The sequence below is a fragment of the Penaeus chinensis genome, chromosome 34 (assembly GCF_019202785.1).
Source record: "Penaeus chinensis breed Huanghai No. 1 chromosome 34, ASM1920278v2, whole genome shotgun sequence".
NCBI classification, from domain to species: domain Eukaryota; kingdom Metazoa; phylum Arthropoda; class Malacostraca; order Decapoda; family Penaeidae; genus Penaeus; species Penaeus chinensis.
In genome coordinates, this window is record NC_061852.1 from 21554053 (window position 1) to 21566552 (window position 12500).

General features: G+C 45.9%; 1 protein-coding gene across 10 annotated transcripts in view; it reads right to left on the reverse strand.

The window, feature by feature from the left end:
- The window catches only part of LOC125043891 (innexin inx2-like), a 53825-nt gene that overhangs the window by 1280 nt on the left and 40045 nt on the right, over positions 1-12500 (reverse strand). For 2 of the 10 annotated variants that reach the window (XM_047640250.1, XM_047640249.1), the window contains 2 exons: positions 5944-6361; positions 1240-3196 (listed from right to left, as the gene is read on the reverse strand). In XM_047640250.1, the coding sequence (XP_047496206.1) occupies positions 1912-3196; positions 5944-6029 (1371 nt within the window). In that variant the 5' untranslated portion in view covers positions 6030-6361 and the 3' untranslated portion in view covers positions 1240-1911. Of the gene's footprint in view, positions 1020-1239; positions 3197-3565; positions 3626-5943; positions 6362-6848; positions 6874-8569; positions 8780-8895; positions 9053-12500 lie in introns of those variants that run through there. The other 8 variants (XM_047640256.1, XM_047640253.1, XM_047640254.1 and 5 more) reach the window with 8 other exon arrangements.

A 12500-nucleotide genomic window follows, 5' to 3' on the forward strand; every position in this document is an offset into this window, starting at 1 on the left:
AGTGCTGCTTCAGTCTATACAGCAGGTAGACGTCGCCGATCTTGCAGCAGTTCACAACGGAGACTATGGTGTTACTCACAGTGTCTTTGGCATTGAGGGGCTTGGCCACTTTGAGCATCATCAGGCGGAAGTACGGAAGCCACATGAAGCCCAGGAAGATGAGATAAGCGCACGTGATAGTCGTCAGCAGGATGAGCCACACCCACACGCCGAGGAACACCTTCTCGTAGAGCTCCATCACCGTCAGATGGCAACCGAATTTCTCCGTCCGTTTGTTGACCAGCTTGTTCGCCACGCCCAGCTCACACTTGGCGAAGGGAGGGAACGTCCGGGACATGTAGTCGGAGAAATTGACGGGGTCGCGGCTGTAGGGGTAGGCCATCCAGCCGTAGTGCATGAAGCGCCCCTGGAACACGAAGTCGAGGAACTGGAAGCTGATAATGTCCACCACCAGGGCGACCAAATTGCAAGTGACGAACTTGTAATAGAGCCCGTTGTGTGTCTTAAGATTGTAGGCGATGTAGCGGGCGGCGCGGTCCACCAGCTCTCGCTCGACCTGGTCATAGCGGTGAGAGTTCACCGCCAAGTCCTCGATCAGCTTCTTGACCTTCGGGTTCTCAGAATTCTTGGAGATTTTACGGGGGATGTAGTAAATGCCAGCTAGCACCAGGAGAGTCCAGTGGATCCACCTGTAGAAGAGAAGGAACCTCTTCTCCGAGGAACCTTCCTCTACGTAGGGGTACGAGAGGCAGATGTTTATGTAATCTAAACGGACCTGCGTCTCGGCGTTGAAATGCGAGACGCACGTGATAACGTCGCGGTGGTACCAGGAGTACCACACGGCAGAGAAGCCGGCTAGTAAGAGCCAGAAGGTCCACTGGTAGTGCATCTTGAGGATTAGACCGTCGCAAGGGGAGGTGCACGGCGCACGCTTCTTCTTGAAGATGTTCACTACATTGCCCACCAACTGGCGGACAATGTCTGTGCCCCCGTGGCCTATGATAGCCATCTTTCAGGTCCTGAAAAATCAATTTAACCACATTAGGCGTCTGAAGTTGCCAAGACGGAAGGAAGCACCTGAAACAAAGCTTATCAAAACAAAGCGGGTTATTCTCTCACTGTCCAGCGTTGTGCCATAAACCAGCCTGTGCCCACAACCATGCCTCTTCAAATTACCACTTTGTCAAAAGCTGAGCCCATGCGTAGGAAAGAAGGAAGGAGGAAAATGAAAAGACAGGAATCGTTCGATTTTTATTAATAAGAAATGATAAAAAACAAAAGTGAAGCAGAATCGTGTCACAACTGTAGCTGCGTCCTACTGCGTTCGTCGCCCCCTACTCTCCCCTCCCTCCCTCCCCCCTCCCCTTCCCCTGTGCCCTCCCGACTTCCCAATCCCCTAAATAAACCGTGGAATGGTAAAGTCAATATGGTTTAGTTATCTTGTCCTTAAAATGCTTTTAAATGCAAGAGACCAGATTTATAAATGCCAAAACAAAAAGCAGAAGACAATAAATGCATTAATTGGCAATGTCACGTCATCTTACATTTTATATAAAAATAACCTTAAGTACAATAGCTATGGTAACTATAAAATGCAGTCATATAACAAAATACTAAAATAATTCAACATCAAACGCACCACACCGCATCCACACTAAAAAATATATAATATTAACAGCACTATCTTCCCACCACTTGGTAAACGCCCGACCATTACCGTCTACAAATGCCAGAGAAAGACAGCGACTTTAAAGGTCCTTTTTGTACTATCCATTTGACAAGTACCGTCCTGATTACTTTTTTGAATAGTAGCTTCTGGCTGTCGAGTTTCGTTCCCTCACTTAGTTATTCTTTGTGTATATATTTTTTTTGGAAATGACATTCCTTCCTGGCAAGTAGTCATGGCTAACGTTATTCAACTAAGATACTGGAGTTGGGAAGAAAGCCCCCTTCCCCGGGAGTGCGAAAGAGGGCATCGTGGAACTTGCCTGCGGGTTTCTGGTTCTTGTTCGGGCGCTGCCGGAGGTCTGGGCCGCCGCCGCCGCCGCCCTTGCCGTGGTGGTCGATGGACACCGAGTCAAGCATTGTGCGCAGGAAGTCGGGGTCAGACAGGCGGGTCAACAGCTCGTAGTAGCGAGCGTGGCTAAAATGTTGCTTCAGGCGGTACAGCAGGTACACGTCACCAATCTTGCAGCTGCTCACTATGTTGCAGATGGTGTTGCGGATGGTGTCCTTGGCACTGAGGGGCTTCGCGATGCGCAGCATGAACAGGCGCGCCCATGGGACCCACATGAGGGACAGGAAGATAATGTAGCCCACGGTGATGGAGGTGAGGACGATGAGCCAAAGCCACAACGCCAGGAACACCTTCTCGTACAGCTCCATGACGGTGAGGTGGCAACCCAGCCGCTCGATCCGTTTGTTGGTCAGTTGGACCTCGTTGTGCAGCTCGCAGTCGGCAAAGGGAGGGAACATCTCGGACATGTAGTCTGAGAAATGCTGGGGGTCGCGGTTGAACGGGTAGGCCTGGAAGCCGTAGCGCAAGAATCGTCCTTGGAACATGAAGTCCAGGAATTGGAAGCAGAAGATGTCGACGAGAAGCGCGACCAGGTTGCAGGTCAGATATTTGTAATAGAGCCCATTGTGGGTCTTAAGATTAAATGCAATGTACCGGGCAGTGCGGTCAACGAGCTCCCTCTCCAAGCCGTCATAGCGGTGGGCATTGACAGCCAGATCTTCGATCAGCTTCTTGACTTTGGTATTTTCTGACGTCTTGGATATCTTACGGGGAATGTAGTAGATGCCAGCCAGCAGGAGCAGAGCCCAGTGGATCCAGCGGTAGAAGAGGAGGTAGCGGCGCTGCCCGCCCTCCCCTTCGTCCAGGTCCTCGCCCGCGCCCTGCACGAACGGGTACGAAAGGCAAATGTTGATGTAATCCAACCTCACCTGCGTCTCAGCATTGAAGTGAGACGCACAGGTAATGACGTCCCTGTGGTACCATGAATACCAAATGGCTGAGAAGCCGCCAAGCAAGACCCAGAAGGTCCACTGGTAGTGCATCTTAAGCACCATGCCGTCGCATGGCGCTGTGCAGGGCGAGGCCCGCTTATTGAAGATATTGACCACATTTCCGACAATCTGTCGGATAATGTCAAAGGATCTTCCACCCTGGCCAGGCATTACCATCCCTCTTTCTCTGCAAAGGGAGAACTCAATTACTGGTTCGATCGCATGTTCCTCCGTCATCTGTATGTCATTATGTCAATCTTTCTCATCCATACTATGTCAGTTTCTCAACCAAATATTACAGCCCTGAACAGATTCAACTACACATTTAGCGTTAGTAAGAAAAAGAAACTAGTCTGTTATTAACTAGTTGACTTAGTAGCGGCAAAAGAAAGTTTAATTAAAGAAATGTATTAATAAACCATTAACCTGAATTCTTTGACAGACGAAGGAAGAGAGTGGCATGCAAGATTTAAATGAATTATTAGAAAGACAGTGGGGGAGAGAGGCCCAAGGAGAGACCTAGTTATAACATGCAAAACACAAAATTCTCATTTACCTATTCAATATATAAAATTCTGGGTTCTAGAGAACTTCGTTAGATGGCTGTTAGAGCCAACTGCAAAAATGAAAGGTGCACATATTAGCATTAAAGAGTAAACATCTAACACCTAATAGGCATCAGCTTTAGATTTTTTATATAAAAGTAAAAATAGATTATGGAGTACATCACCTAAAACCTTTATTATGTTTTAAAAAGGTTTTGGCTAAGAGCAGCTCTGGACTAAAGCTTTTATGTGGAGAAAATGACAGAGCAACCGGCATAACAAGACAAAAATGTCTTCGTGCCTGCAGAGCAAGACTAGATTATTAACAAAAAAAAGTCTAGCACTATGAAGTAGGCACTAAGTGAGGTCTAGTCTATGGCACACAGCTGATACGAGCCCAGACATTAAACAAAAAAATGTACACAAAACAAGCCATTAATACTGAACTTGCATATATTCTGGGTTGGCATCAGTCGCGTGGCAGTGGAAAAATCATTTTTATATTATTTAATGTATTGTAATAAAACAGGGCACCAGCGGCAGCCATTATACATATATATAACGTTATTTTCACATCCACTCAAATTAGGTCATTCTTACAAACAGGCGTGGGCAACAGTAAACTTGTTCACGTTGATAAAGAGTAACCGTAAACAAAAAAAAAAGTACTAGTAGTAATAGTACTGATTGTACGATCGTCATAGAAAATGACGAAATTCTGTGTACTCTGAGAGGTGACTGGGATGAGCAGGGCGGACAACCCACGCCCTAGCCTGGCGAGGGGACGCGAGGGGAAGGGGCGGGGGAGGAGGGGAGAACGAGGGGAGGAAAGGATCAGGAGGGTTTAAGGAGAAGAGGGGTTGGTAGTAGTGGGTGGAGGGAAAAGGGAGAAAGGAAAGGGAGGACAGTGGAGAGGGAGAGAGAGAGGAGAGGAGGATGGGGTGAGGGGAACCGTGGGGGTACGGAAGAGGGAGGAAGGGAGGGAGATGGGTTACAATGCCTCCTTTACTCACACTGCAACAGTCCAATTCTTGACTCCCCCCCCCCCCCCATCCCCTTGCACCCCGTCCTCCATCTCCTGCTCGCCTTTAACCCTCACCCTCACCCTCTCCCCTCCCGTCCCCTCCCCTTCCCACCCCAACCACCCGCCCGAGTCCAACCCTTTGGCCACACTACCCTCCTGCCCCCCTGGCCCCACCCCCTCAGTCATGTGGGCTTACTGAAGTGGCTTGATTGTTTCAACAGCATAATGACGGTACGCGACCAGTGCATCCTCTACAACCCAGGATACTGCACATTATGTAGCTCGCTTCCCGGGAATCGCCAGAGATGACCGCCATTGTACAAAAGGCAGATAATTACCCACATCTTAATAATCATAAGAAGGACCTTAAAATACATCTTGGCTTGGTTTTCCTTAATAGAAGAAAGCCTTGTTTTACGAAAATAATTCCCCACATCTTAAAATTAATAATAAAAAGACATTATTAATACATTTCCTAGATATTTAGAATGAGTAAAACAAATTCAAGGCCAAGAGCTTAAAGTAAATGTTCATGGCACAATTTTTCTGGATACTCTTGTGAACTGGTCTTTGCATGAATATACCCTAATTTGCGGAAAAAACAATCCATATCAAACATCAGTACATACCGTGTACACACACACACACACACACACACACACACACACACACACACACACACACACACACACACACACACACACACACACACACACACACACACACACACACACACACACACACACACACACACACACACACACACACACACACACACACCTAAATATATCCCTGAACCTCCATCCCTCCCTTTATATATAACGTGTCCCTTCTTTCTTTAAGCCTGCCTTGCAACATCTATGTAGATTCGTGTAACTTCCGGGAGGACAACAGTACGTGCCTTGTCCTTCGCCTGCAAGATCGGCGCCCGCACTATTTCTTGCTTGCCTGGCGAATGCCCCCATGCGCTCTTATACACTCGCGCTCGCTCACTTGAAACACTTGCTCGACATCTCTGCCTTTTGTCTACCTAAATGAGGAATAGCGTTTGTTTCTCACGGTAAGCACCGCTTAAATTGAACTAGTTTTTTGTAGTCTAGAAAAATAAAAATATGGATTCCGCTAAAGTAAGTTTTCCTACATTATATCTACACAGCCTCCCCATCCCTTACTCCATTTCCCATCCTAACTGTGCACGCACACGGGACAAACCGTCCCCTACACCTCATTCCATTCTATAATTCATACGTACACCTATCCTCTACCCTAACACATTCGCACAAAAGACGCATAATCAATCGCACATTTCTCATTTTCACTCATTCTTATTCTCATTCTCTGTAGTGTCTTATCAGTCTGTCTTACCTTTGGTTCTGAGGCTGCTTGGGTCTGGCCGCTGCAGAGTCGTAGGAAGCCAGGAGCTGACGCAGGCTTTGGTCAACGTCACTCATGTGCTACGTCGTTACCGGGCAGGACTCATGACAGAGCAGGACGTCGAAAAAATGAAGACGACTTGGTGTGGCAGGCCGACGCGCGCGCGCTCACTTTCACGCACGCACGCACGCACTCACACACACCGCCGTTGCCGCCTCCTTCCTCTTCGCTGCCTTGTCTTCCCGCAGCCGCAGCCGCTCCTCCCTGACCGCAACTGCTAGGCGTCCTCCTCCCTCTCGCTCTTGTATGCGGGGCTGCTTCTCGCTCTTCCTCGGTGCACTTCTCTCTTCTCTCTCCTCCTCACGCTCTCCCTCACTTCCTTGCCGTCGTCAGAGATTCCTCATCACGCCTGAAAGATATGAGATGATATGATAAGGTCACTCTGCCTGTTTCTACACCAAGATAAACCTGGCACGCGCAGTAATTATATTTAAAAAAAAAACATCAAATCAAGAGAAGGCAAACCAACAAACAAATAAAGAAAGGGGGGAAACCGTTGATGGAAGCAAAAGAAAAAAAAAGATGAGACCTCGAGAAGAGTGGGATGACACGAGGAAGAGAACGAGATGGAGAATGAAGGAGGCAAGGGGAGGGGGAGATAGCACAAGAGGACACGCCGTTTAACAGCTAAATGGGACGGTCTAACGAAGTAAATGAAAGAACTTGAGAGAAAGAGGGGAGTAAAACGAAAAAAAAAATACCAAGTGAAGAAAGAACGAATTATCAAGAGAAAGGCAACAACAATGCTAGGCGGGAAGATGTGGATCAAAGAAAAAAAAATAATCTTAGTAACAGTACAAAAGAGAACGTGGTCGAACTCAAGTATCCCTACTTACAGAACTACATAAATCCATCGCAACAGAAATCGCACAAGACGCCAAAACACTAAGAAACAAAAGGTCTGTATAGAAACAAGAAAACCCGGGAGACGAGGAGCAACAGGCGGTGGAGGAGGCGGCGGCGGCTTCAGGAGGGAGTGGGGGAGGGGTAACTTAGAGGGAAGTGGAAAGGGGGGGTTGGGACGTGAGGAGGGGGAGAATGGGACGGGGGGGAGGGGGGAGAATGGGACGGGGGGGAGGGGGGAGAATGGGACGGGGGGGAGGGGGGAGAATGGGACGGGAGGCAGGGAGGGTGGACAGCGGGGATAGGGAGGGGTAGAGGGAGGGGTAAAGGAAGGGAGGGAGGGAGGCGTCAGATAGGTTGGGTAGCTAGTGGATGGATGTAGCGGGCCAGCAGCACCACCACCACCCACATGGCCCCGCTCGCCCGCTCGCCCGCTCGCCCAACTCAGGATGACCTGCCAAATTCTAAGCAAGTCTAGAGCACACGAATAATCGAATTCATCCCCGAGGTCAAAAGTCCCTATTTATATTAGGAAAGCAACCAAAGCGTAAGGAAAAAAACAAATTTACAGAAGATGCATGAAATGAGTATTCGCTAAAGTTAAAATCCCTCAAAATTCTACAGGAAAAAATCCTACAGCAACGCCATCTAGCGGCGACAGATGGCAGCACCGACCCAAACGCGGCCATCCATCCCTCCCCTTCACCCTCCCCCCCCCCTCTGCCATCCTACCGCCCTCCCCACTATTCCCTTCCTACCCCCCCTTCCACCCCCTCTTACTATCCTACCTCCCTCCCCCTCTTCACAGACAAGGACAACGACCACAACCTCCGCCGCCATCCTCCTCCTCCTCCTCCTTCCTAGGCCCAACGAGGCTCCTTAGCCCACAGGAGTGTCTTGACCCCCTCCACAAGGCCTCTTCCTCGCGCACTGCCTCACGTAGCGTGGACGATCCATTTTCTTTCCATTTTTCTTATTTTCTCTTCCTCTTTATAATGGTCACTCGCATTAGGCAAACTCAAGGAGGGTTGTTCACTATTCCATAAGGTCTGTGCTTAATCCGGATGCACTTGTCGCTCGAGCCGGCGGTTACTCCATTAAGATTAATACAGGAGGGAGACCGTTTCTGTTGCATTGTCTTCACACATTCGCCGAACTAAAATACTGGTCACTACTTCACTTGAATATTCGTAGCACAACACTTTTGAATGTTCTGACCGATATCAATTCAATATTCCGAATCTTGGAAACACTCGAGAGTCAAAGACACTGCCGGCTTCATTTTCCAAAGACGATTAATTGCAATTTAATCGCACACCTGCCCGGCTATACACGATTGCCACTGGTTAATGAACTCGCCGGCAAGCAGTTTCTCGGCTTCTTAAGATTTGACAGATTTGCAATCTGCACAACGATTCGCGTTCAAGGGAAGGATGATGTGTATTTAACCAAAAAACAAAGATGGAAAACGCAATACTTTTGAAAGAAAATCGATTCATACTGAGCGGCACTTTTAGCACATTTCCCACAAAAACTTTGGTTGAGCTTTTCCTTTGTCTAGCTCCTCTTCCTCCTCCCGTTCGCTAACCTCGCCCTTGTTGGGAAAGGCTCCCCACATTTACACTTTTCTCTAAACATTTTATAAGGAATATGTATTCACCCTTCATAGCCATACACAAACACAAAGAAAGGACACAGGCACAAGCACACGTACACGACACAGTCCGGGGCGGTACTGTGCTCTCGTTGCAAAAGCCGACGAACCACTTCGCTGTTCTTGTTCCTCTTGGCGATTTATAAAGCCGGAATTTCAACGCAACACAAGAGAATAATCTCCTTTATGAGGGGGAGGAAGATGGGGGGGCGGCGAGTGAAGCTAGTTTCTCTTTAAAAAAAAAGATAAATGAAGGAGCAAGGGGAATCTAAACAAAAATGGGAGTGTAACTAGATAAAATAAAATGACGGTAAGAAAATGGAGGGAATAATGGGGGGGGTAAAGGAGGTTTCGAGGAAGATCCGTCGCAGCGCAGCAATGCTTACCTGTTTCGACCTCGGCTCACCCTCGAGAAGTGCGGCCGGGACTCGCTCGGGGGAGGAACGCGCTCCTCCTCGGTCCGGTTGCCAACGTTCTGTTCCGCTCGGGAGGGAGGGTTCTCTCGAATTATTCTATTGCCGATCTACTTCCCATTCTATTTTTCTCTCATCGATTAGGTTCTATAAAAAGGTTTGATACTGAAATACTCCATGAATGAAAGAATGCATTGGAAGAGCGATGAAAAATAACCAAAAAGTTAAATCGCCACGCAAGGCAACCGAGCCGAACCGCTCCGAACTACACTGGGGGCGGAGCGCGGCGACCAATCAGCGAGCGACCACCCTGTCCACATCGCTTGGAGAAGGGGAGGGAAGCGGCGAAGGGGAGGGTAGGGAGGGACCGGGTAGGTTGAGAGGGGCAGGGGGGGACAGGGAAAGAGGGGGGGGAGGTGAATGAAATTGCCCCGACTCTTGCCACCCAAAGTTCAGTGTTCATCGGGCGTTATATCATTCTTTCTATTTTACAAATCTGTTTCCATAGCGTCTTTTCTGTCGGTTACATTAATGAATCAAACCTAAAAACAAGCCCTTCATCAACAGCCGAAGCTGAAACCAGGCTCGACAACGGCGAAAGAGCAATGGCCCGTTTCATTAACTCGTAGTAAATACGGTATACGGTAATGATAAATTCCAGAGGACGAGGCGAGTCTGCTGTCTACGAACCCACGAAACTCCGCGCAGGCCCTTTGTATACGAAAAGGAAATAGCTTTGAGAGATATTTCTTACCAGACAACAGCCACCTTTGAGATTGGTCTTCGAAAGTAAAATAGACTTGAAAAACGTTTTGAAATTGAGATTTTTTTTGTTACTCGATTGAATTGATACGTGAATAAATGATTTACAATTCATAACCTAAATATAATTTGTGTAGTTTTATCGTCTAAGACCCAATCAACAGCAAAACAAGTTGATGACTGTTGAAAGAAAAAAAATAGCATGGAGACGTTCAACTCGTCAGCAAAAGACATTTCCTACCCGGAGGAAATGAACTTCAGGAACTCGAGCCAAACTAACCCGCGTTGTTAATTCATGTCGGAGGAAGAGAATTAAAATCAAAAGTGGCGAGATAAGAAATAAAGTTACAGCCTAAGAAAATGTCCGAAGCTCAGAACGACGACGAAGTACTCTGAGACGTGTACGAGACAGCGAGGAAGATGGCGAGAGAGGAGATATTTCACATGACTCATTTCTGGGCGCTCGTCTGCGCGACTGCTTCTTCTCTTAACTTCACATTTTTTCGTCTGTGCTGTTTCCTTTTTTGCAGTTATTAAACCAGCGAGGAGCCACCAAGTTTTACCGTGTAGGATGTCAGCACATCGATTAAAACCTCTTGGTCCGGTAATGTCTTAAGAATGACATCATCGGTAATGGTAGTTCAAAATTTTGGCTGGTCATTTAAACTTCTTGATCAACTCCTTATCATGTTTTTTATCTGCACAACTAGTTCTTCCTCGTCCGTAACTATATATTAACACACAACACTGCGAACATGATAACCGCACACACATACATAAATAAACCAAAAAAAACACTAACCATACACATCCACATTAGCTCGTCGGGGATAGCACACGGATTGACCAACAAGCGAATCACTAGAATATCGACTCTTACACTGCTCACGATTGATTGCCGTCTCGCCTCTGATTGTTGGTGCGATCGATCCGATTGAGTTGATATAATTCCCTTTCAACCCCTTCCCCCCCTCCCCCCCACACCCGCCGTTCCCCCAGCTCTTCACACCCCTCCTCCCCCCGTCCCTCAGCCCATAGTATGTTCACTACCCGTATATCGAAGCTTCATACGGAATTAAATGATGTTGATTATTACTAAAATACTGTTTATTGTTGTTAGAACTACTATTATTATTACTATTGTCATTATTGTTTATATTATTATTACTATTATTATTACTATTCCTATTATCATCATTATTATTGTTAGGTCTAGTCTATCATAACTTATTAACCACCCTATCCATCTACTTGTCCACGCCCCCCCCCCTCCCCCTGCCCTTAGTCACAAATCGAAATCAGGATTACATCGTTAACCTTCCCTTTTTCTTTTTTTTCTTTTCTGTTCTCTTTTTTTTTACGCATCGATACCGACCCATGGGAGTTTTCCGAAGCGTGACGTCATCGTTGCGTATCGTAAATTATCTAAAATTCTGGGAGTTTTTGCTCTAATGTTATTTATAATAGTATGTATTTCAACGCGGCAGTAGGTGGTTTGCGTAGAATTTTCTCGTGTTATGATTAGCGTTGGGAAGAAATAGCTGTAGACTCTGTTTGTAAGCTATGGCTGTTTCAGTGCGTATTTGTAAGTTTGTGTGTTTGTGTAGGAAATAATGGGTTTGTGTGTGTGTGTCTGATTTCCAAAAAACACAGAAAGTTAACGGTACACTTTTAAATTTCATTCATAGAAATAAGCGATTATCAGCTGTATAGCGAAAAAAATACAGCTGTTCTTGGCAATAAACCACAAGTTGATTAATTTAACCCGATGCAGTGAGATTAAAGCCAATACCAATTAAACTTTTTTCTGAAAAAAAGTAAAACGATATACCTCATATTTTATTGAATATATTTTAAGAAGATTCCTTTTCTTTTCTTTTTTTATTTCCTCTGTTAACAAACGTGAACAGGCAGCTTAACATTTTTAAATTGTCAGGCTGCTATGTTTTTTCCATCCTTAATCTCAAACGTAATCTAAAACCACGTGTACTGGTTTTAAAAACGCCTTAATCTTCAGAACTGTTTAAAAGACGATGGCACTGAAGTACATAATTTAACATTAACTTGAAATACCTCGCTGGGCATTTGAGAGAAGAATGTCAAAATATATCAAAGACAATGGATTTAACAACGCTTATTTTCTTCAATTTCATGATTAATTAAAATATATACATATGCATGATTTAAGTACCAGTTCCTTCCACTTATAGACTTGAACGCAACCAACATAATCTGAACGTAGTAAAATATTTAAAAGATCCAGAAAAAAGAAGGATAAAGGAGAAGCATAAATGAAGGGAAAAATGAAAAGGAAGGAAAAGAAGAGGAAAAAGAAAAAGAAGGAGAAAGACAGAAGAAGAAGAGAAGAGAAGAAGGAGAAAGACAAAAGAAGGAGAGAAGAGAAGAAGGAGAAGGTCAAAGGAAGAAGAAAGAAGACAGGGGAGTGAATTTGATAAGGCTGTGGCGGGGAATAGCCGTCACTAATCATTACAGAGCTGATGCACGCGTAACTAACTTCTTAAGAGGGCGGTCAGACTGACTGGCTAGGTACTCGTCTCCTTCTCCTCTTCCTCCTCCTCCTCCTTCTTCACTTATCTCTCTTTTTCCGTCTCTTTTTTTTTTTTTTTTTTTGTATTTTTTCACCTAGCCTCTATGCTTTCCTGAGTCTTACTATTGTTTTCCCCTTCTCTTGTCCCTCGTTATTTTCCTATTCATTCTCATTTCTAGTCTGCTTATTCTCTATCTCTATTTTTTAACTACTCTACTATCTATCCGTTATTCCCTTCCCACAATCATTCATCTTTTTATCTCTTTTA